We start from the raw sequence: 25,439 nt of genomic DNA on the forward strand, positions 1-25,439 counted from the left end.
TGTGTACCAGTTTGGGTAAGATTACTAATTACGAATACCTATCGCCAATTTGCAAAGTGATTTCCCTTTCATAGGAAATACGAACATATACATTACATTGTCAAGCTACAAGGGAATTCTAGAGAAAGTGTTCACAACAGAGAATTATCCATAACCTGTCTTTTTAAAATGTTGTTTCCATTTTTTTTAAATATGTTTTACCACGGACTTCCGGAAAAAAATTACCGTCTTTTACATAAAAAGATTCAGTAGAACAATAACTAATAAAAAGTGTATTTATTCATGATAAAATCAATTCCAATCAACAAGTCCTTGTCAAATGACACAAAAAAATAATATTTTTCAATTTTCTAAAATGTGTCAGAAAAGTAGGTCACAGGGACATAACTCCCATTGTTTTACCATGTTATGGTTTAGGTAAACACCATCTCACAAACAGTTGGAAACCATAAATCTACATCATAGCCTCAAAAACTTAATCATGGGAATTAAATACAATAATATTTCCTGGAGGAAGAAAACCGATCTCAAAGAATGTGAAATTGGCGGAATCGTTGTAAAAATAACAGAAATATTATTCAAGATGGCGATTAATAATAAACCCCCTCTCATCACAACAAGGTTGCTTTTTGCAAGGTGACATCATAATCTGGCGTAATTTGTGTATAAAGCATATAGTTTAAGTTTAAAAGTACGGTGCTGCAATATCAAGAATAAAAATCAATGCATAATTAACGAACAATTACAATAAAACCCTTTCGGTTGTTACCGTGCTCGCCAGCTTCCGATCACCAAAAGTCACGTGACTATAGTTGATATAAATATTTTCATTTGTTAAAAACATGTTTCACACTGCAAATTAAAAGGAGTACTCGATATTAATCATATTTAAATGTGAATGTTTTTGAAAAGCATAGTCGATGTTATTTTGGATATTTCGATAATCGATCATTTCACTTTGGTATCGAGAGTTTTATTCTGGCTTTTTCTTGGTTTCTCTGACGCTAATTTTAGCTCAGGTTGACTTGCTTTTCATACAAACGCTTAACCGATATAGACACAGACACCTGCAAAATGTAAATTATTTTACAGAATTTAGTATTTGAACGGAATAGTTTTGTAATATATTAAGAACATATGTTAAATTTATTTAGGAAATATGTCACTTGTCCATAATCAAGTAGAATTTATAAAAAAATATATACTGATTTCTTCAAAATAGTGATCAAACATGAAACATATCATAACAATTTCTCGTCCGCAATTATTTGTAAATCCTATAAATTTTAATTAGAAACTGTTAGCAGACAACTTTAGACCTCATTAGACAGGCAAACAACAGAATTTAGTGTTTTCTCCGTTGGAGTCAGGAGAGATGGCCGAAGCTCGCTGTGCAGTGGAAGAGCCTAGAGTTTCTCATGTTATATCTGAAGAGGAACAAAAACGCGATATATTTCAAGAATGGAAACGCTCTATTGCACGTCGTTTTTACAGAACACGGTGAGATTGTTACTGTTGACTACGTGGAAAAAAAAACTGTTATTTTTTTGTATCTTTGTTGTCAAAAATGTCTCTCTGGCGTCTATCTGTTGACAAAGTCTATCTTTCTGAAGAAGATGCATATACAAAATCAAAAATCAAAACAAAACTTGACGATTGGTAAATTATGTAATTTTACATTGAAAATAGATCGAATCAGGGATCAAGGGATCAAAGTGGTATATAAACATAAAACAATTCGAAATGCAACGATATTCAAGCCTGAAGGGAATATTAATCAGTAGGCTCAAATCAATAATTATGTTTCTCTAGGCTACCAATCTGGAGTTTAATTTTTTTTTCACTATGTTTTAAAAACGTATTTGATTAAAAATAGATATAATTGAAACTACAAACTTAAAATAATAACAGAAAATGAATAATTTGCAATCACTTACTAGGTGATTTGTTTTGTTTTGTCTCTCCTGAATGGACCTTTGACCTTATTAAGGGGATGTAATAGGATATGAAAATGCACTTGTTAACATTGCAGAAAATTTAAAAAAAAAAAAAAAAAAAAAACTTCCTGGTGAGTTGTATTCCATGCATCTGCAATATATGTATATATAGCTTGATCAATTAAGTGTAAGTCTATTGATTAAGCCAGAAGCATTACATTTAATCATCAGTAAATATAGTGATCTGGTAGTTTTGTTTCATTTGAAGGAATCGAAAAATTGATTAACATATTATTAGGACAAAGTGACAGTAACTTGATATTAACTATTGTTGGGCATTTGTTAAACCATTTGCATATCATCAAATATTAATGAGCCTATCCAAAATTGAAAGGAAAATGTTTACCATTGGTATCTACATTGAAACTGTCTCCATAGCATTTTGAATGTAAAATTGAAAAATTATGCGGAAGAACCCCTGGCTTTTGTAACATATATATATATATATATATATTGGGCCTTGATTTTTGAAAAAAATCTCTTTAGTATACATTTTCTCTGAAATACCCCTCAAATTTGTTTTATAAATTTCATGTTTGGTTTTATGTACATTGTATAGATCTCATATCTTCAATACCTCAACATAGAGCAATGTGACCATATGTTACAGCCAGTCACCGATTTATAGTTCCTTATCCAAACCTTGACCATGGCATTCATCAAAATAAGCAATATACAAATGTACATGGTTATTAGTTCATGGTGTAACAGTTATGTGTTCATGGATTAAGTTGTAATGAGCTTCATTAGAAGTTTGCAAACATGATCATTTATTACATATAATAGTACTTTTCAGGTCTGTATTATTATCACCATGGTTAAGTTGTGAAATAAATTAGTAACAAATTTCTACTAACTCATGTAGTGAGAATTTTTTTAAGCTGGTGCATTCAATGGGGCATAAGTGCAGAAAATCGTGTAACCTGGAGGATACAAATAATAGTGGAAACACTCAGTCTAATATTGACATCAGGGCCAATATGTTAAAATTGTGATCATGCTAAGTTACCAGAGTTTGACAAAAATTTAAAAACCCTGATGAAGTGGTTTCTGGTTAAATCAATTTGACAAACTTTTATCAAAATATAACACTCGTCAGTTTCTTTCTACCTGACTATTTTAATGATTACATATATATATACATGCAGGTTTTGAAGTGAAGGAGAAATGAGATTTCCCTAATCAATTGATTATATGCTAATCACCCTTTCAATAACCAAGTAGGGGCCAGGAACATATTGGTAAAGTATACATACCATATTCAACCTAATAACTGCACATGCCCCTGTAATATACCTTTTTCAGGAAAGAGCTATGATGCATACACTTAAATAACGTTATAAATGAAAGAAATGTGATTTTTTCCCACCCGAATATTTCGCACAGAATTTGTGTGTTCATATTTTATAAAGCACATCCCTTTTATGTCCTTGTACACAGTATGATAATTAGGTCAAGTATTGTATTGTTGGATGAGTATTTATAAATTACACAATGAAAATATGGGACTAGCTATTTCCTGGAGGGGAGCTGGAGTACATCACATTTGTCCATTGTACTATCTAGCTACATACTTCTGGATTCCAAGAATAATAAACCATATTTGGAATAGAATGTTAATAATTGGATTCAATTTTTAGGGTAGAGATTATATAGACAGGTATAAATTCTGATCCCAATTCAACTTAATTTATAGTCATAAAAGTTAATGAAATATATATATAAATAAATAATTAATTGAAAGCGAATTGAAGGTGTATGAAAATATTATCCGTTCATGACATATACATGTATATTAATATGTAATTTTATGAAAGATTTTGGTCATTGATTATAAAACATAGTCACTAGAAATTGATTTTTTAACAGATTTTGACCGTGATTTATTAATTTGTCATGCAGGAGAATATATCTTAAGCAAGTTGTTCTCTGTGTTTTTTGCCAGACATTTTGCTAGCTGGTATTAAACTTGGCAAATTAGGGGATTTGTGCATTAAAATATATGTAACATTACAAGGATATGATTGTTACTATAAACTGACCTATTAATATGTGAACTAGTTACCACACTTGTGTATGACCCATATATCCTGGCTGTGTATACATGAAACACTTCCTGTATTTATGTAGACTTTGTCCCAGATGGTTAAAGTCCTTAGGTTATCTACTGGGACATCGCCATTCATAACTTCGAGCAAATTCGAGACAAGATTGCGGGTTTTTTTTTTTTTTTTTGTTAAACATTAAAATTTCAGAGATCATCAAAAACTAGGATGTAAAGTTTCATTATCATTAGGAAAAAAACAATCACTTTCTTTTAAAACATTGAATTTTTTATTGTATATAACATTCATGGCTCGCTGTTATCACTAAACAAACACGCAGTCATGTAAAAATAGGATACCTGCTGGTATAAAATTTCACTAGGCTACTGTAATAAATACCACATTTGACCAAATGAGTGAACTGTGCACTCAAAAACACGAAATGGTATAACATACATCAGGGGCTAATCTAGGATTTGGGGAATACTACCTATTATAAAATTTAGGGGAAATGAAGGGGCCATATAGAGTCTTGAATTATTCTTGAAATTTTAACATTTGACAGCTATTATTTGCTATAATTCTTACATATTTCATCAAAATTTGGGGGAGATCCCCTGTTTTAGAGAATTTTCCCCTGTTTTATGACATTTTTTCTTGATGGGGAATTTGTATTTATTCATTGGGGAAAACAACATCAGTGGGGAATACTACCTTATTTCGGTAGTAAAAATGGGCTAGATTAACCTCTGTACATAGCACTCCATGATACAACCATATACAGGAAAATGAAATGAAGTATAATAATTCTTGGTGAATATTGTAGTATAGATGAGTAGTTGTAGAATAATGACAAAGTCGTCGATTGTTGGTTCCTCTGTTTATAGATGCAGGAAGGTGTTGTATCTGTACGAATACAGGAGGAGTGCCATGTCCGTGCAAATCACGGGAAGGAGTGCCATTAGTATGAACGAAATGCTATTCTTTTATCATAATATGCGTCGGCCGGTCAGATAGATTTCCCCCGACTTAATATGGTTATGGGGTTCATGACCTGAAGTCTTACACAGTAACACACACAAATACCAGATCAATTAGAACTACACAAAGATAATTGAATACACCTAGTATTACATGAACATGGTTTAGATAACATCCAAGTTGTTTAGAGAACCGAGGTCTATCTAATTACTGGCAAATTAGCTAACGTTAATGTGTACATGTAGATATGGTGATTTACAGGTTCTATGTATAATTATACAAACTGCTACTGAACATATTACAGTACAAAAAGTCGACATTTGAAATCTTTATGGGAAAAAATAATTACTTTTTCATTTACAAACCTTGATGTAATGAAAACAATTTGGTTAAAAGATTTAAAATGATATGTCAGATCAGTGAGGTAAGAACTTTTTATATGTTTTTCTTTAGTGTACTGATCATCATCTTCTGAAAAAAATGGGTGTGTGCAGGGGCGGGTCTAGCTCGACTTTCCTCTGGCCCTGACATCATGTCTGGTGTCAGGGCCAGAGGAAACTCGGGCTAGAGTGGGTCGTGTTGGCCATTGGGTGGTTAGGTGGCACAGTGGGTTCGATTCCCCAATGGGACGAGGAAAGGTAGTGTGTCACCTGCCCAACCACATGGGTTTAGCCCGGGTACTCCGGTTACCTCCCAAAGTAAAGATCCCTTGCATTCTTCCATCCAGGCCAACAAGAGACATTAATATAAGTTGATATAACTTGTTTCGTAATTGTTGTAGATAAACTAAAGTTACATTTTTTTACAGGGGCAGCTTCGCTTATGGTAGGTTGAATATGGTAGTTGAATATCCTTCAAATTTACACAATTCACAATATGTTTAGCTATATCTATTAATTAGGACTGGACTAGATGAAAATGCAATGGTCAGCTGTATGTTTATTTGATAGCATTTCTGATTTAAATGAAATATAAGACACTGGTTAAATTCTTCTAAGGATATAGCACTGACAGCTAGAGCTTCAGGCTTTTAAAGGAAACAAATCTAAAGGACCTCCTTATTTTTCAGGAAGTCTATTCAAGCTATACTGAATGACGTTGGCCCCAATTAATCTAAATATAACTCCGATTATGGAGCACCCAGTGTAAACCATGTATTACTTTTAAAATCGTAGTATAGTTACTCCAACTTAGAAAATATAAAAGAAAATATTTATCACTAAAAAATAAACATAGGAAAGATTTTTTATAAAATTTTGTTTAGAATGTTTTATTCATTTTTAATGATTATTTCTACTCTGTTTCAATGTAACAAATCTTATTAAATCAAAAATATATTTATTGTGATTGTTCTTTGGCAGTAGTAAGAATTATTTTGTTAAATGTAAATGTATAAGATGACAGTAAGATCTATTTTGTAGAATGAATGTTTGATTATGTAAGAGTGGGTGCCTTTGGTCTGTTATCCAACACTACTGCCCAGCAAAGTCATTACAAATCTATTACAAACCCATTACAAACCCATTAAAAACACTGTTTCCATTAAAATTGGCCATTATTTCTCGTTTCCTTTTTTGGGACAAACCTGGAGTAAGTAATGTAATGGGCATTATTTTTCTAAATTTCGATTACTTTCCTATTAATATTTTCTTTGTAATGGTTATTAACAAAATAATGGCCATTACTTCATGTTTTGTATTTTTTTTAATGGCCTTTATTCTGTTTGTAATGGCCATTAGAGTGGAGTCATCATAATGTTATGGCCATTACTAACTGTGGATTTTATGTACTCCCATAACATTTTCCATTTAATGCCCACAACAAATTATGATCACAATGCAATGGCCATTACTTATTGGTAACTTCATGTAATGCCCATTACATTTTCCATTTAATGGCCATAACAAATTAGGGTCACAATGTAATGGCCATTACTTATTGGTACCTTCATGTAATGCCCATTACATTTTCCATTTAAAGACCATAACAAATTATGGTCATAATGCAATAGCCATTACTGAATGGTGCCTTTATGTAATGCCATTACATTTTTTTATTCTGATATGCAATTCCTCATAAGTAACATTTTTTTCATGTAATGGCCATTACAATTGTTACAAATATCATCACATCATATTGTAATACATAATTATGACAATATTCAATATACTACCATGAATTGTTGGCCTTAAATTAATGTATTATTTCAGTATCTTATTTTTCATTATATTGTTATTGTTTAATTCCATGTCTATATTACAATTTTGTTGTTAGCTTTAAAGAAGAATAAGGAAACTGTACAGGCTTACTAAACCCCTTTACAATAAGAAAACTTCAAATTTCCCGCCAAATTTTCCCGCCAAATTTTTCCCGCCCAATAACTTAAAGCAGGAGAGTTCCAATACATGGCAGCCATGAGGCTTTTCTCACACAGATGAACAACATGTTATTTTACAAATGAAGGGAAGTATTTATCTTTAATACCTGGTTCATGATTAATACAAGACTACCAGGAAATGATTTATTCAACTCTGGAAATATGTCAACCTGTTTATAGGTAAGAATTAACTTAAAACCAATCACCATGCATGTGACCTAAATTTACATAGTGTACATTATATTCAAACAGCTTTGCCATTTCTTAAATTGTATTGCCTATTTATCTAAATTGTACAAACACACATCATATGCACATTGAGAATTAATGCAATAATGAACATAAATCACTCTTACATGTATCTGAAGAATATTAAAAGGATTTTGGGTCCACATGATTGTGTGCAATATCCATTTTTGAAGCAGTTATAAATTTGAAACAAATTATGGATCAATTTGAATGCAATTTTTAATGGAAGGACTACAAGTACAAGGATATTGTCAAACATGCATAGTGATACAGTTCATGACGAACTTTGATGAAATTAAGTGGTAAAATGCATTTTTTTAAATTTTCTGAATGTGTCTCATGTAATGGTTACATGTAGGTCCATTAATTTTGTATACCTGTATATATATAATGGCCATTACACTTTTGTTTGTAAAAACGTAATGGCCATTACAATTATGTTGATCTCTGAACAGTTTTTGAACTTTAAAAGTAATGGTCATTATATTTGTAAAAATTATGGCCATTAAAGTGTATTTTCTTGTAATGGGTCTATTAGTTTTGTACACCTTTAATGGCCATTACACCTTTTCTGACGAAATGTAATGGCCATTACAGAGTACACTTCAGAAAGTAATGACACCGTTAATGGGCATTACAAAAATGGTTTTGCTCCAAACCTAATGGCCATTACATTACACCAAAATGTTTAATGCCCATTACACCATAATGTTTAATGCCCATTACATTGAAAACTAATTATTGATGGCCCTATTACATTGTAATGGCAATTACTTTGTGAAAAACTTTAATGGGTTTGTAATGGGTTTGGCCATTACTTTAGGGGCCATTAAAGGTGTACAAAAGTAATCCCAACATATGTAATGGCTTTTTGATGGGTTTGTAATGGGCAATTTGACAGTAGTGCAATAAGTTGTAAAACTTACAAAATAAAGCTGATTTGAATTTAAACCTAAACTGATAGGGGCTAGGCATCACTCAAACTGCTATTGATCATAAAACTAGAATTCAACTTGTTAGACTACTCTATACAGCCTATTTCAATAAAATTAAATCTACATGTCATTTAAAACTCGGTGTATTGTACGTACTTGCCCAGCATATACAGAGTTTTTTCCCTTGTTTATTTTTATAAGAAAGTTTGGCCTTCAGGAGGGATTAGGTCATTTGTCAAATTCTGTATCAATGATGAGGTCATCAGTAATGTTACCCAACATAGTTATTGTCCATGTTTATCAATAATAGTTTGGCCTGAGACAAGGTCATGATGTATCACTTACAAAATGAGGTCATCATGCAGTAACCCAATATAAACAGAGTTATTTCCCTTTAATTCCATTTTGAGGAGTATACCGGTACTTCGTCTATGGCTTGCTTGCAATACTCAGCCTTGTTTTAGGACATCTAATCTGATTAATGTTGCATGTGGAAATGTATAATATCTTAATACTTCATGTCACAAAAATCAATACCTACTAGAAAATGTATTAGGTCTTGATCTCAATTTTGGAAATATAATATATATATAATACAGCATGCACACTTTGCAGTACATGTACATGATTATTACCGATATAAGGCTTATCTATATTAGCTCATCTGCCCAAGCTACATGTGATTTTCTGCTGCACTGGTGCAGAAGCATCCATATATGTTTATACAGCATTGTATATGTGTACAAGCAGCTTTTTGGTGAGAGTGATATTAACTCTTCAAATTCTGTACCGTTGTCAACTACAGTTGACATTATTTCAAGATCCATCTCCCCTGCTTTCGTGAACAGTTGACAGGCCAAGCTAACATTATTTAAGTGTATTTGTGTGTAATTATGTATTTGTTGAAAACAACCGCGACACATGCAATAATCCGATACCATGACATATATAAATGATGTCCAAGACTTCTAAAACTAATATTTTGGTTGCTGAATTTGTGTTTATTTCAGGTTACTTTTTTTTGTGTCAGAGTAATTGATGGTATTTTCTGAATGGGTTGTTAATGTAAACAATATGGCGACTTGCTACATTTTCGTTTTAGATATCACTGTCTAGGACATTGTATAGTGTTCAATACCTCATCTAGATCTAATTTAGCGTAAATGTTTCCCAACAATGTACAATGATATCACTAAACTTTGTGTTTTTATATGAAAATTAAAAAAGCACACCAAAAATGCATATGGAGTCTGCTATTTTGTTTTAACTTCTGATCTTTAAGATTGCCATGATCTTTAATTTGCAGGATAAAAACAGTAAACTTCTAAATCTGGACAGAGGTGTTTTAATCACCATGATCTACACCGGATAAATACGGTAAACATCTAAATCTGGACAGAGGTGTTTTAATCACCATGACCTTTGCAGGATTATAATACGGTAAACTTTTAGTCTAGACAGAGGTGTTTTAATCACCATGATCTACACAGGATAGATACAGTAAACTTCTAAATCTGGACAGAGGTGTTTTAATCACCATGATCTACACAGGATAAATACGGTAAACTTCTAAATCTAGACAGAGGTGTTTTAATCACCATGATCTACACAGGATAAATACGGTAAACTTCTAAATCTGGACAGAGGTGTTTTAATCACCATGATCTACACCGGATAAATAAGGTAAACTTCTAAATCTGGACAGAGGTGTTTTAATCACCATGATCTACACCGGATAAATAAGGTAAACTTCTAAATCTGGACAGAGGTGTTTTAATCACCATGACCTTTGCAGGATTATAATACGGTAAACTTTAAGTCTTAAGACTTTAGACAGAGGTGTTTTAGATCGCCATGATCTTCGCATGATAAATACGGTAAACTTTTAGTCTAGACAGAGGTGTTTTAGATCGCCATGATCTTTGCAGGATAAATACAGTAAAACTAATTAGCGACTCTAGACAGAGGTGTACATTTTTTAATCACCATGATCTTTGCCGGATAAATACTGTAAACTTTTAAGTCTAGACAGAGGTTTTTAGATCACCATGATAAACATATAGATATGATTAACGTACTAACATGCATATGTTACAAAGTTCATCCACTACTGGGTATATAGTCACATCAGTACAGTGTAGTAAATATGTCACGTACATGTCAGTTGTCGGTGCCTGCGAACTCTATATAAATATTTACAGGTCAAAGCAGACATTGATAACATATCTACAGTCTAAAGGGGAAGTTTGTCGTTATGTAATGGAGCAAAATACGAAAAAAACTGTTTATCAAATAAGTAACTGTTTTGACAGAAACATGCTTGTATTATAGAATAATGTGTATATTGCAACCTTATTAAAATTCAAATGGAATGGAACATTAGGCTTGCCTTAAAATGATTTCAGAGCCGGAAATCTGAAGGGTCAAAACTTGACTCATAGGTCAATGTCCCTTCAGTCACGGAAAATCTAACTTTGTGGAGTCCAAAATCATATTCTTAAGACCTACATGAAATCTGTGTGTGTTGGGGGGAGGGGGCGTTAATACATTGTATAAGAAGCCCTGGGTGATAATGCATGCTCAAAATTTCTAAAATGTCTAGCCTCTTCTTTAAAGAATATATATTTATATTGACTTCCCTTTGGCAAACTTAATACAATTATTAATGAACATATACAATTACTGGATTTTAAATAATTATGAATAATTTACTGAAAACTTTTTGTGGTGTGTGAAATGAATAATAATTAAGAAAAAAAGTACGATGAATGAGTCTTGCATCCATCCAACTGCCTTTCTGACCTTCCATAACCACTTTAATTTGCTTGGGCTCTGAGGATACTTAATTAATTTTTTTTTTTACAGAAATTTGATCAACAATGGTTTGTGGCCAACTTCCCTGTACAACTTGGGCGTTGTAGTTATAATAATGAGCTGCTGTATGATCTGGGACTGGGACTTCTGTAAGGGACTGACCTCCCGACTCTGGACCCTGGCCGATACACTGTCTATACCAGAAGGTATGTATGATTGGGGACTGGGACGTCAGTAAGGGACTGACCTCCCGACTCTGGACCCTGGCCGATACACTGTCTATACCAGAAGGTATGTATGATTGGGACTGGGACGTCAGTAAGGGACTGACCTCCCGACTCTGGACCCTGGCCGATACACTGTCTATACCAGAAGGTATGTATGATCGTGGACTGGGACGTCAGTAAGGGACTGACCTCCCGACTCTGGACCCTGGCCGATACACTGTCTATACCAGAAGGTATGTATGATCGGGGACTGGGACGTCAGTAAGGGACTGACCTCCCGACTCTGGACCCTGGCCGATACACTGTCTATACCAGAAGGTATGTATGATTGGGGACTGGGACGTCAGTAAGGGACTGACCTCCCGACTCTGGACCCTGGCCGATACACTGTCTATACCAGAAGGTATGTATGATTGGGGACTGGGACGTCTGTAAGGGACTGACCTCCCGACTCTGGACCCTGGCCGATACACTGTCTATACCAGAAGGTATGTATGATCGGGGACTGGGACGTCAGTAAGGGACTGACCTCCCGACTCTGGACCCTGGCCGATACACTGTCTATACCAGAAGGTATGTATGTATGATTGAGGACTGATATTTCTGAAGGGTATTAGTGGTAAGTGAGCTGATACCATTGCATGCTAGTTCAAATGATTCTGACTATCTATCTAATTAATTTATTTCACCTGAAGTGACTGTATTAAAAGTAGATAGCTGTATATAGGTCATCAATCAGAATCATTCAGACTGATGACATGCGCACATATATATCCCTTGTTCAATACTGCAAATCACTTATATTTCCTATGGAATTTATTTTTACGTTAATACACAACAGAATTTATTTTGGAATTAATGTGCGAGGAGAGTCAATTGTGAATTCAATTCCTTTGAGATTGTTTGTATAAAAATCACAACTCTGGATGAAGCTATTGGTAACCAATATAGGAATCACTGCAGAGTTCCTGATTCTATTAACTCATCATTCACAAATTTAAAGTAATTTCTAGATCAGCGTTCATGAAATCATGTACAATTGTATTCATGTATAATATATATGTCGAAAGAGGTAAGTTCGTGAAATAAAGTATTCTCGAAATTATACCTAGGTGATTTACAGTAAAACATAGGGCATTCATGGCCTTTATATATGGCTAGTAGACCTGTGTGCTGTAGATTTCTTTGCTGTGCTCAACTAGACATTATAACTGCCTTCTCTGTTATAGGGTTTCCTGTAATTATCCGAGTATTCCTGACGAGTTCTTTGGCTGGCTTCCTCTTCTTTGTTGCCCTGTTGTACATACGTAGATTCATCCTGCGTTCTCTGCTGTCGTATTCAGGATGGATATGTAAGTATACACTGAAGGCAAGCGTGACCTTGAAACTTGACCTTATGATGAGTCTGTACTGTTTAGGTACCTATTGATAGCTTGAATTATGACCTTATTAGGAGTCTGCTCATACTGATTAGGTACCTATTGATAGCTTCAACTTTGACCTTATTAGGAGTCTGCTCATGTATCATACCTAGTAAGAGCTTGAACTTTGACCTTATTAGGAGTCTACGCATGTATCGTACCTAGTAATTAAAGAGCTTGAATTATGACCTTACTAGGAGTCTGCTCATTCTGATTAGGGACCTATTGATAGCTTGAACTTTGACCTTATAAGGACTCTTCTCATGTATCATACCTAGTAAGAGCTTGAACTATGACCTTATGAGGAACACCCTTGCCTTTCACCTAGACGTGTTTGATTCCTCGGTCCCACTTGAAAAGGTATCCGGTCACCTGCTCGACCACATAGGCTTTCCACAGATAGTCTGGTCTCCTCCTACAGAAAAAATTGCAACGGATCATCAGGATTTCATCATGGCCAACAAGCATGAGTAATACAAGTTGATATAACTTGTTTTTGCAATCATTGTAATACAAATAAGGTTAACTTGATTATTTACATCTTTTTTAAAATTAGACTTCTGATCAGTTTCTACCTCCGTGTCAAGTCATCACTAATATATCAGGTTGTATAGAATCTTTGCAGTGCCTGCTATTTCAATCCTGTCTGGCCCTTAGAACACTAGGTCTATAGGTCTATGTCTTTTTATGTACAGAAAGGAGATGTGAAGACAATAAGCCAATGACATAATTAGGAGTGGGCTAGTTGGGCCTGGCTCGGATTGGAGAGGCATCAGGTCTCGGACCCTTTGGCCATTTAAGCAATGGCACGATCGATTAAAATTATAGTTTTTTTTTACGATACAAAAATTTTATTCCCTCAGCTGGAAATATCCTAGATGTGTGTATACAATTATAGCATTTGTAATAAGAATTAAAGGCCATCACTTCAAAAGCAAATAGTAGTAATGATTGACAATGGTATTTTGACAGATGAACAGCCTAAGACCCAATCATTGACCACTATATTGTGGGGCCTAGCTGTGCGCTGTGTGTTTGGATATCATCCACTTCTCTACAGTTGTCAGCAGTCCCTACCTAGAATGAACGTGCCATCTCTCAGCCAGACTCTCGACACACTCATGCTCTCACTGAAACCACTGTATGGCGAGGACACAGAAAAATGGCAGAAAATTGCAAAGGATCGTCAGGATTTCGAAAAAAATATCGGCCCAAAGTTGCAACGAGTTTTGGTCCTGAAATCCTGGTGGGCCCAGAACTATGTCACTGACTGGTGGTAAGTAGTGGAATGTGATAACCTGAACCTGAAATTTTTTCTTTCTTTTATTTTCATTATATTGCTTTTCATGAAAGAAGATGCATTTAGAAATGAAATAATTCTGAAAGATTCATTCCATATTTGTAAATTGATGCATTTTTTCTGTGTTCTTTGCTTTATGATATGGGATATCAACAATTTGAAGAAGAATAAAATTTAAAATCCAAGCAGTATTTAAAATTGATTCAACTTGTGAATTATTTCAGGGAGAAGTATGTGTACCTGAAGAGTCGCAGTACTTTACTGATCAACAGTAACTACTATATCATGGACCAAAGTTACTGGATCGGGTCGAGACTACAGGTGGCCAGGTACGGCATTATGATAATGAAATGGACATAACTTTTGTTTGTCCCTTCCAAAGGTAGGGGTCGCGATGGCTGAGTGGTTAAGGTGTTATGACACTTTAAAATTTATCAATAGCCCTCCACCTCTGTGTTGCAAGTTGGAAACCTACATGGGGCAATTGCTTGGTACTGGCCGTAGGTCAGTGGTTTTTCTCCGGGCGTTTCCTTCACCTCTAAATCCAGACAGGTCCTTAAATGACCCTGGCTGTTAATAGGACGTTAAACAAAACAAACCAAACCCCTACCAGTGAAGCCGAGGGGACTTGAGGTTTCCTCTCTGTCTGTCTTATACATATTAATGTTTGTACTATGTATACTTGTAACTCTAAAGTTTGTCAGTGCTCTTGTTGCTTCATTCCTTGGGGAATTTTTATCAAACTTCATATGAAATAGCTCAAACAAGTTCGAGTTTCAGGGTTTTTGGGTCAAGGTCACTGTTACTATTGTTAGCAGAGGCTGTTAGCCAGTAGTGATACCCAGTATGCTTGTATCACATCGTTTACAAGTTTATTATCAACATAAGCTCTGTAGATTTGGTATTACGACACAACTATGGGAATAAATGTTGTCTGTTGGAGGAAACTCCATGGGGGAACACCCATATAATAAGCCCATACCTTGTTATAAGCCTACCCATAACAGTTCTTTAGAAATGTTAACTAAAGCTGCAAATTCATTGTCAAGGAATAGTCATAAACCTGCTGCTTTTTATGCCCCTTCCAAATATGAAATGGGGGCATATAGTGTTACCCATATCATGTCTGTCCCGTTGCGCCCCTTCCCATCCCGATGCAGTGTAACTAGCTAATCTCAGGAACTGCTGAAGCGATCCTCACCAAACTGTGTTTCGGGGTGTCAAGTGGCAGCGGGGGCATTTATGTCCTGGAGACATTGTCTAGTTTCAACTGTTTATGGATTTGGTCCCCTCAGATAGATCTGATGATACCATTATCTGTTGTTTTGTTTTTTCAGCATCTCTTTTATTTACTATTATATCTATTATTCATTTTTTATTTATTTATTTATTTATTTTTTATTGGCCTTTTCTCTTCTCTGTTATACTTTCTCTTCAATCAATTATCTTCTCTATTATAAAGCAAAACTTTCCTCTCAATTATGATCTTTCTTTTCCTCCATTAACTGATAATAAACATATAACATTTGATATATATATTGTTACATAATTAGAAATACAACTATACCACTAAGATTATTTATAATATTTATGATAACGGAAGTACGGAAAGGACCTGTATAGGCTTAGCCTGTTGTCCACTCCATTTTTATATCTAAATTCTATCTGTATTATGAAATATTGTATGTAAATTAATTCAAATGCTTGATTGAATAAAAATATTTTGAAATAAAAAAATGATACCATTAAGCCTGAAGAGTACCCATTTAGTAACTCATAATTAATTAATTAATTAACATTGATGATAATGCTTTACAGGACAGCCAATGTTATGTACCAGTTCTTGACCTTCAAGCAGCTTATTGACCACGAACGTCTTGAGCCACTGGTCATCAGGAATACAATACCAATCTGTATGGCACAGTACGAAAAGGTTTTCTCAACAACAAGGTAAGGTCAAGGCCATTTTCCACAAGAAGTAAAGGTCAAGGTTATTCTCCATAACAACATAAGTTCAAATTTCTCTCAACAATGAAATGTCAATGTAATTCTCAACAAAATTGTTAGTTAAACGTTTATCTTCACAAGTCATGGTCAGTTTATTCTCCAAACCAAAATATAATTATGTACAATTATTCTCCACAACAAAAAAGGTCAATGACATTCTCCACAACAAAGTATGACCAATGTCATTCTTCATAATAATATGATTAAAGTAGTTTTCCATACTAAGGTAATGTTAGGATGTTTCTTAAATTAAATTAAGGTCAAGGTCCCCCATTTCACAACAAGTTTAGACTAAATTCATTCTCTGAAACAAGAAAGGTCATTTTCCGAAACTAATTATGTTCAAGGTCATTCTACATGACTAAATATGTTCAAGGTCATTTTCCGAAACTAATTATGTTCAAAGTCATTCTACATGACTAAATCTGTTCAAGGTCATTCTCCATGACTAAATATGTTCAAGGTCATTCTCCATGACTGAATATGTTCAAGGTCATTCTGTTTAATCAACATCATTAAGTAGTTGAAAAAAATAAGAAGTATTACCTCAAATGTCCACTTCCCAGTAACTAAACGTATGCCTGTTGTGGTATTTCATAATTTGACAGTATTGTGTGATTTTTGTTTCAGAATTCCTGGAGAGGATTGTGACTCTTGGTTACATTGTGATTCATCAGAGTCCAAGGTACGTGTAGGTCAAGGTCATTTACATATATAAAAAGATAACAAATATGGACCTATATTCATTTGGTTTTGGTATCTGAACTAATAAATTAAATGCAATCAGGGCTCATGGAGATTGTTAATGGGGCCCCATTACCAATTGAAATTATTTCATATTTAAGCCAAATTTAAGAAACAAAAATGCAGTTTACCCCAAACACATCTTTCCCAATTCACCACTTTTCTTCCCAAAATGAGACAACCAGTAAGAAAAGCCATGGCAATTAACAATGCCATTACAGGTCCCTGTTTACTGAAATCACATACATTGTTTGTTTATCATGTTTAAAGGTTAAGTTCCTATAGATAGGAAATGTGTTTTTACAAAATATCTTCTAAGACTGCTCTTGACTCCCTGTCAGATTCCATCCAGGCCAACAAGCGACATTCATAAAGTTGATATAATTTGTTTCAAACTTGTCGTGAAATATTTAATAGATGTTTACTCTACCCCGTATACATGTATATGGCATATATAATATAATTAACCATACAAGTGATTGATCAATGATAGAAAATAATTGAAAAATGAAATGAAACCGTTAATTGACGTCAAACTTGATAAGCAAATTAATCAGTTGAGTTTTGAATTTTTTGTCATTTTCCTAACTCAAAACACTGACTGAAGATGTTTTTAAAGTATAATTTATGACAAGAATTGGTATATTTATGGGTATTTCAATTGAAAGTTAAAATTGGGTATGTTTTACCATGTATTACCATTATTAATACTTTTAAACCGATTTCCGTTTTTACCATGAATATAAACAAGACACATTTTCTTCAGCACGTGGCTGTCCTGAGGAAGGGGATCATATACAAGGTTGGCGTGTTTGATAAGAAAGGGAAGCTACTCACACCTCTACAGTTAGAAAAACAACTGGAGTGGGTCATAGAGGACGCAGATACACAAACAGGTGAGTTGTATGTGGAATTCACAAAGGTCAGGGCATAAGGTTGGTAGGGTTAAAGGTTATTGATAAGTTGTCAAAGGTTAAAGTTCAAAGGCTAAGTGATTGGTGAGGTTAAATGTCATGAGATGGAGTCAAAAGTTTGAATTTGATGATATGAATTATTTACATTTACATTTTTGACAATATTTACAATGTATAATGAAGTGTTCGGAAAACCATATGTTATGAGAGAATCATTAACCCTAAAAGACATTTTTTTTTTTAGAATCCCATTCAATCTCACTTAATTATAGATTTATTACTCATTTAATGTTTTACAAATAGCAACAATACCTGTACCCACTGACAAATATATTTGAAAAAAGTTCTTGAATCAATAAATATGAAATTTTCCAGCCGAGATAAAGGATGTTTTCATTTGTGAGATTTTGAAACAGCTCTGATTTGTGCTTGGTTGTGATTTTTAATCAGACAACACAAGTGAAGCAGAAAAGAGTATTCCTGCCCTGACAGGGATAGACAGGACGTCCTGGTATAAAATCCGCTCCGAGTACTTCTCTGATGGCATCAACAAGGAATCTTTAGATACGGTGGAGAAGGCTATTTTCTTTGTGAGTTACCTCCCTTTGTTTCTCTTTCCGTTTAAGTTTATTTAATCAATTTATTTTCTGCATACCATTATAGCTATACATCAGATATTAACAAGATTTCGCTGTAACTATTTTCAAATTCTAAATTGGTAGAAATCTTTACATGTTGTTCATTTACATATTAAGAAAAAGAGCTTTAAAATATTTGTGTCTTTCACAATATCTAGTTAGCTCACCTGGCTCAAAGGGCCAAGTGAGCTTATGCATTGGTGCAGTCTCCATTGTCCACCCATCTGGCTTGAGTCCTCTGTTGTATGTCAGCCATAAACCTTTCCATTTAATCGACTTTTTCTCACTATAACCAATAGCTCCAGAGTCAGGATGTTTGGGTAATATGTTTTCTGGATTAGGACTGGCAAATTTTGCGAAAAAAAAATGACCTTGCTCCATGTTCAAGGTCACAGGGGGCAAATATTTTATAACCTATAATCATAAAAACTCCTTCAAACATTTAAATGACATACTTTCACTATTTAAGACTCTCAGAGTAATGATATTTGGCTGATAGATTCCCTAGGAATTTTTGCAAAAAGAAGAGACCTTGACCCATATTCAAGGTCACAGTGGTCAAATATCTTAAAATATCTTAACAACATCTCCTCAATAACCAAAACTGTCAGAGTCATGATAATTGGGTGATTGGATCTTTGAATAAGGTCCAACAAAGTTTGCAATAAGAAATGACCTTTGAACCATATATTCTGATCTAAAAAACCTAGAATGAAGTTCTTTTGACTGAATGAAAGGCAGAATCATGAAACAAGTGAATACCAGGTGATCAATACAGACCCATTGGGCCTCTTGTTTTATCGTTTAGGGCTATTCCCGTCAAATATATACCCAATGGGAGGACTCAAGGTTTGTCTAACAGGAGCTGCCTAAAGAAGTGATTTGATTAAAACCATAGATAGAATTTCTTTATTTCTGAAGTCATCTTGAGGAATATACATTAATGAAGTACCTTACCGATTTATCTCCTTTTTGTGAAAAAAAAAAAAAAATGATAAGTGACTGTTAAACTAATTTGACTTGCTACTTTAGGTGAATCTCCATGACTTTTCGTATGAAGACCTGACAGAACGGGGTCGACTTCTGCTGGGCGGTACCAGTAAGTCGGTTTGGTTTGACAAGTCCATCAACATCATCACCTTTCCTAACGGACGATTTGGACTCAACTGTGAACATTCCTATGCGGACGCCCCAGTGATCGGTCACCTGTCTGAGTTCAATATGACCAATGAGTGAGTACAGTTAACATGTTTCAAAGGTCAAGGTCATTATTTCTCTAATTGGAACATGGATACACTGTTGGACACATAGCAGTGCCATACAAGTTTGAGAGAAAATCAGAGACTTCATTTCGGATCCTTCTAACTTCGTATTACCTGAAGGTTTACAGACTGCCTTCCTTGTTTTCTAATAACTGGTACTGGGGCTATATGAGGCATTCAAGATTTAAAAAATCTTGTAATCTGGTATGTAAGAGAAGATCAGAGACTTCATTCATGATCCTTGTAGCTTCATTTTATCAGAAGATTTAGAGACTTCCTGTCATGTTGTCTGGTGTTTATTTGAGAAAATTAGAGACTTTATTCTTAATCCTAAGCTTGAAGCTTCATTTTATCAGAAGATTTAGAGACTGCCTTGCATGTTGTCTGGTATTTATCTGAGAAGATTAGAGACTTCATTCATGATTCTTTGTAGCTTCATTTTATCTGAAGATTTAGCGACTTCCTCTCATGTTGTCTGGTATATCTCTGTCTCTGTAATTTCTGAAATATCATACTTCATGATACACTGCATCTTTTGATCTGAAATTTAAGAAAATGTATTCTTTGATTATTAAACATTATTTAGAGAATATATTCCTTGTCGTCTGATATAGCAGAACAAATTCAAATTGTCCTTCTAGGATCTCTGATGACCCATACATGCCCGACGGCCATTGCAAACCACAGCCGGAGGATGGAACCTTCCAGGAGAGGACCACACCCTCATCACTCCTGTGGGATGTGGAGGGATCGCTAGCATCCGTCATCAAAGGAGCTGTGGGCACAGTCACCAAGGTATGTAACAAAGAATCGGTTTCTTCATATGTCACTTACATGTATACAACACTCATGGCAAGATTATACAAACAAAATATATGTTTAAAATATCTAAATTATCTATAATTTAATTTCTAATATTTGGTTTCAGTTTTTTTTATAAGTTACATCAGATTCTGAATTATTGTAAAAATTGGTTATGTTTAAAGTCATGGTAAGATTCTACAAAGAAAAAAAAAATGAGTAGAATATTAAAGTGATTAGTTTTAAACATAAAACAATCATGTTTGATATGCTGTACTTTTACTCTTACATAATTTGCATCTGAATTGTTACAAATATTTGTAGAATTATCTGTGTAGCAGAGATAAGAGGCACTTGTATTAATATTTGATGTTCAGTGGTATTTCATCCCCATGTTTCTAGTACTATTTATACTTAATGTGTTTTTAGCTCGTCTCTTCGAAGAAGAGTGAGAACTTATGTCGTCACTCCGGCGTCGGCGTTGGTTTTTCAAATGTAAAATTTTTTGTGCAAGTGTTGAAAGGCATAGTAATTTATGGTAATATGGTCCCTGTGGGGTCAAACTATCCCCTGCCAGAGTTAAACTAAAAGATTTTTTGGAAAAAAAAAGATTTTTGAAAATTTTTGGACTTAGAAAATGTTTGTGTTAAGTTTTTGGTGCAAGTGTTGAAAGGTATTAATACATCACTTTATAATTGTACTAGGGTGCTGATAATTGGCAATAGAGTCCCTCTGGGGTTAAACTAACCCCTGCCAGAGTTAAACTAAAAGATTGTTTTGAGAAAAAACCAGAATTTTCATTTGTGGACTTAGAATATTTTTGCATTAAGTTTTTGGTGCAAGTGTTGAAAGGTATTAATACATCACTTTATAATTGTACTAAGGTGCTGACATTTGGCAATAGAGTCCCTATGGAGTAAGACAATCCCTTCCTGGAGTAAAACTTTTTTTTAAAAATTGGATTTTTTCTTTTTTAAATCTGGGGTTTTTTTTTGGTTTTTTTTTTTTTTAAATCTTTGGACTTTGTGTTAAGTTTATGTTGTGAGTGTTGAAAGGCATAGTAATACATGGTATTAGGTTCCCTGTGGGGGTTAAACTATCCCTTGCCAGAGTTAAACTGAAATATTTTTTTTGGGAAAAAATACATTTTTTTAAAATTTTTGTGCAAATGTTGAAAGCTATAAACACATCACTTTATGATTGTACTAGGGTGCTGATATTTGGTAAAAGAGTCCCTATGGAGTTACACTATCCCTTCTTGGGGTGAAACTGAAAATACAACAATGTGAAAATGCTCACAATTGACAATTTATACTGGTCCACAGTTTTCAAGGGAGACAACTCTCATTAGGATAATATTGTGTCAAAAAATTGAAGAAATATGTCCAAAAGCAATTACATTTGTTTTTAATATATTCATTTAATCTACAACAGCATAGCTTGTCTCCCGAATGTTTGTCAATAAATAATTTATATATATATAAATTGGTATGGTTTTGAAAATTGCATGAATTCACAAAACATAATCTGATCAAGTAAACAATATAAATATTATTAATGCAATTTGCGAAACCATTCCAATTAATATATTTTAAATATGTATTGACAAACATTTGCGAGACGAGCTATGCTGTTCTCCAACAGCTCTTGTAATATTTGATATTCAGTGGTATTTCATCCCCATGTTTCTAGTACTGTTTATATTAAATATTTGATGGGTATTGGTGGTAAATGTTATTTTTTCTTGAATTCTTTATATTAGATAAATTATGATTTTTGAAGGGTAATGGGTGGGGTAAATCCAGATTTTTCTAAAATTCGTTATACTAGGCCTAAATATGTTTTAAATAGTTGTTGGCATTGGTGTTAAATCCCCATTTATCTAAAATTCTTTATGCTAAATGTATTTTAATTTTTTAAGGGTGATGGTGTCTCTGAAAAAAATGTCCCCCACCCCTCCCATATGGATATCTTTGGAACAGCCCTTACCAATGAAATGAAGAATTCAATTCCTACATCTGATATTATAATATACATGTACATATATATCTTACATGTACATGTTCTGCCGAAATTCATTGCCTAGTGCCTTGATACGTACTTATTTTTCAAAAATAAAACAAAAAAATACACTTCATAAAAATATGAATATATTCATACTGGTATAGGTAATATTTGATAGCATTTCAGTAAATATTAGTTCTTTAAGTTAGATAAATGAATAAAAGTGTTGCAAATACATAATACATTCATTTTCTTACGGACTGAAGTTTGCAGAGTAGTTCGCAACCATCCAATGCAAGGCCTCTGTGTCCGAGTGATTTATAGCTCCTAATGCAATAAAACCAAAACGAGGCTCTCAAAAGAATCTTACACCTACATACATGGACACAGCTAACATACATCACACACCATGACAACATGGACTATCGCAAACCATGGACTATCACACAACATGGATTATTATACCTTTAAGTTTATTTCTCTATATAAAGCCCTCGTGCAACAGTTGTTGCTTCGGGGCGGACAAAATTACTATCGCCCTCATATCCATTTGATAACTGTATACTATCACACAACATGGACTATTACACAACATGGACTATCACACAACATGGACTATCAAACAACACGACAACATGGACTATCACACAACATGGACTATCACACAACATGGACTATCACACAACATGACAACATGGACTATCACACACAATGACAACATGGACTATCACACAACATGGACTATCACACAACATGGACTATCACACACAATGACAACATGGACTATCACACAACATGGACTATCACACACAATGACAACATGGACTATCACACACAATGACAACATGGACTATCACACAACATGACAACATGGACTATCACAAAACATGGACTATTACACAACATGGACTATCACACACAATGACAACATGGACTATCACACAACATGGACTATTACACAACATGGACTATTACACAACACGGACTATCACACAACATGGACTATCACACAACATGGACTATCACACAACACGGACTATCACACAACATGGACTATCACACAACATGACAACATGGACTATCACACACAATGACAACATGGACTCTACAGGTACATGGTGTTAACCAGTACAGAAAACACACTATAAACTAACATATACAATTCATGTAAAGATAAAATTATAAACTGTAGCACTGTAACATTTTTTTTGTATTCCTTATGGAATCCGTCGGCTGGGTAACACAGACACGACGTTGTCATGGTCATCTTAACCCTTTGACTATTCAACTTTACGGCCAGACTCTTGTATTTCTTGTGGAATCCGTTGGGTAACACAGAACCACACCGACCTGTTTACACGGACGTTGGATCTCCCACCTTCCATATATTTTTCATTTAATATGACCTCTGAGCTTTCTTCTGCATTTCTAACCTTAAAATGACCTTTTTTCCAGGCAATAGATGACCTTGACCTTTGTGTAAGGGACCATGATTCCTATGGTAAAGGATTCATGAAAATGTGCAAGGTGAGATATGAGACCATTTACTGGTAATTAAATTTTAACTGTAATCAGGTCCATTCATCAATATACATACATGTCTGTAGACACAGAATTTTGACGATCATAGCCAAAACCTTCGATATTAGCACGGAGATGTTCATATTTATGCTGATGGATTCTACTGTGGTACATCATTTATTCAATGGAATTTTTTTTTTTTTTTCTATTTTACCTATTTTCACATGTTAAACCCTTTAAACATTTTATGACTTCATTGATCATTTATAATGAATATCAACTTAAATTACATAACCTGACTATTACCAGAAACAGCAACAAAACTCAGCTTCATATTGTACAAGGGGCCGCGGTGGCTGAGTGGTTAAGGTGTCCCGATACTTTATCACTAGCCCTCCACCTCTGGGTTGCGAGTTCGAAACCTATGTGGGGCAGTTGCCAGGTACTGACCGTAGGCCGGTGGTTTTTATCCGGGTACTCTGGCTTTCCTCCACCTCCAAAACCTGGCACGTCCTTAAATGACCCTGGCTGTTAATAGGACGTTAAGCAAAAGCAAACAAACAAACAAATCATATTTTAAATGGATTTTTAAAATAACTATAATATAAGTACAAAGATTTAGCATGTGATTCTACAGCTGTAGTTACTCTAACATCCTCACCTTACTCTAACTGAAATCTTACCTTTCTCGTGCAGGTCAGTCCAGATGCATACATCCAGATGGCGCTACAAATTACCTATCACAAGAATGCTGGGAAGTTTGCTCTGACTTACGAGTCCTCCATGACACGATTTTACCTCAATGGTCGCACAGAGACTGTAAGGTCATTGACATGTGAATCTGCGGAATTTGTGAGGTAAGCATGATTAAATCATCAGAACTAGGCCACATTTTAACTTGCATGCTCCAAGAAGAAATCTTTTTCATCCTGTAGCACATATTTGTTATAAAAGTGATTTATTCTATTCTGCATAAATAAACAAGTTGCATGTCACACAAGTAGTTCAGATTCTGTTGCATGTTGGAGAAAAAGTGGTCTGGATTAATATTGGTGCTGTATTAAATCTGTTATATTTAATTCTTTTCCACATAGTAGTTCTATTAAACCCCTACTGGCAAAATCAGGGGGCATTGTATGTTTAGTTATACCTACATTGTACCATTGAAATTGGGGGGACAATAGGTTTCTTCTCCATTTGTC

General features: G+C 34.3%; 1 protein-coding gene across 2 annotated transcripts in view; it reads left to right on the plus strand.

Annotated features, from left to right (window-relative positions):
- The first annotated feature begins 1,305 nt into the window (after positions 1–1,305).
- LOC117315361 (carnitine O-palmitoyltransferase 1, liver isoform-like) overlaps positions 1,306–25,439 on the plus strand; it is a 37,259-nt gene continuing 13,125 nt past the window's right edge. The window contains exons 1-13 of one of the 2 annotated variants that reach the window (XM_033869517.1): positions 1,306–1,500; positions 11,450–11,604; positions 12,855–12,977; positions 14,019–14,322; positions 14,571–14,675; positions 16,165–16,296; positions 16,984–17,038; positions 17,864–17,993; positions 18,462–18,601; positions 19,682–19,881; positions 20,553–20,706; positions 24,172–24,243; positions 24,934–25,094. In XM_033869517.1, coding sequence (XP_033725408.1) covers positions 1,376–1,500; positions 11,450–11,604; positions 12,855–12,977; positions 14,019–14,322; positions 14,571–14,675; positions 16,165–16,296; positions 16,984–17,038; positions 17,864–17,993; positions 18,462–18,601; positions 19,682–19,881; positions 20,553–20,706; positions 24,172–24,243; positions 24,934–25,094 — 1,856 coding nt within the window. In that variant the 5' untranslated portion in view covers positions 1,306–1,375. Of the gene's footprint in view, positions 1,501–11,449; positions 11,605–12,052; positions 12,199–12,854; positions 12,978–14,018; positions 14,323–14,570; positions 14,676–16,164; positions 16,297–16,983; positions 17,039–17,863; positions 17,994–18,461; positions 18,602–19,681; positions 19,882–20,552; positions 20,707–24,171; positions 24,244–24,933; positions 25,095–25,439 lie in introns of those variants that run through there. The other variant, XM_033869518.1, reaches the window with a different exon arrangement.

The sequence above is a fragment of the Pecten maximus genome, chromosome 17, assembly GCF_902652985.1.
Source record: "Pecten maximus chromosome 17, xPecMax1.1, whole genome shotgun sequence".
NCBI lineage: Eukaryota > Metazoa > Mollusca > Bivalvia > Pectinida > Pectinidae > Pecten > Pecten maximus.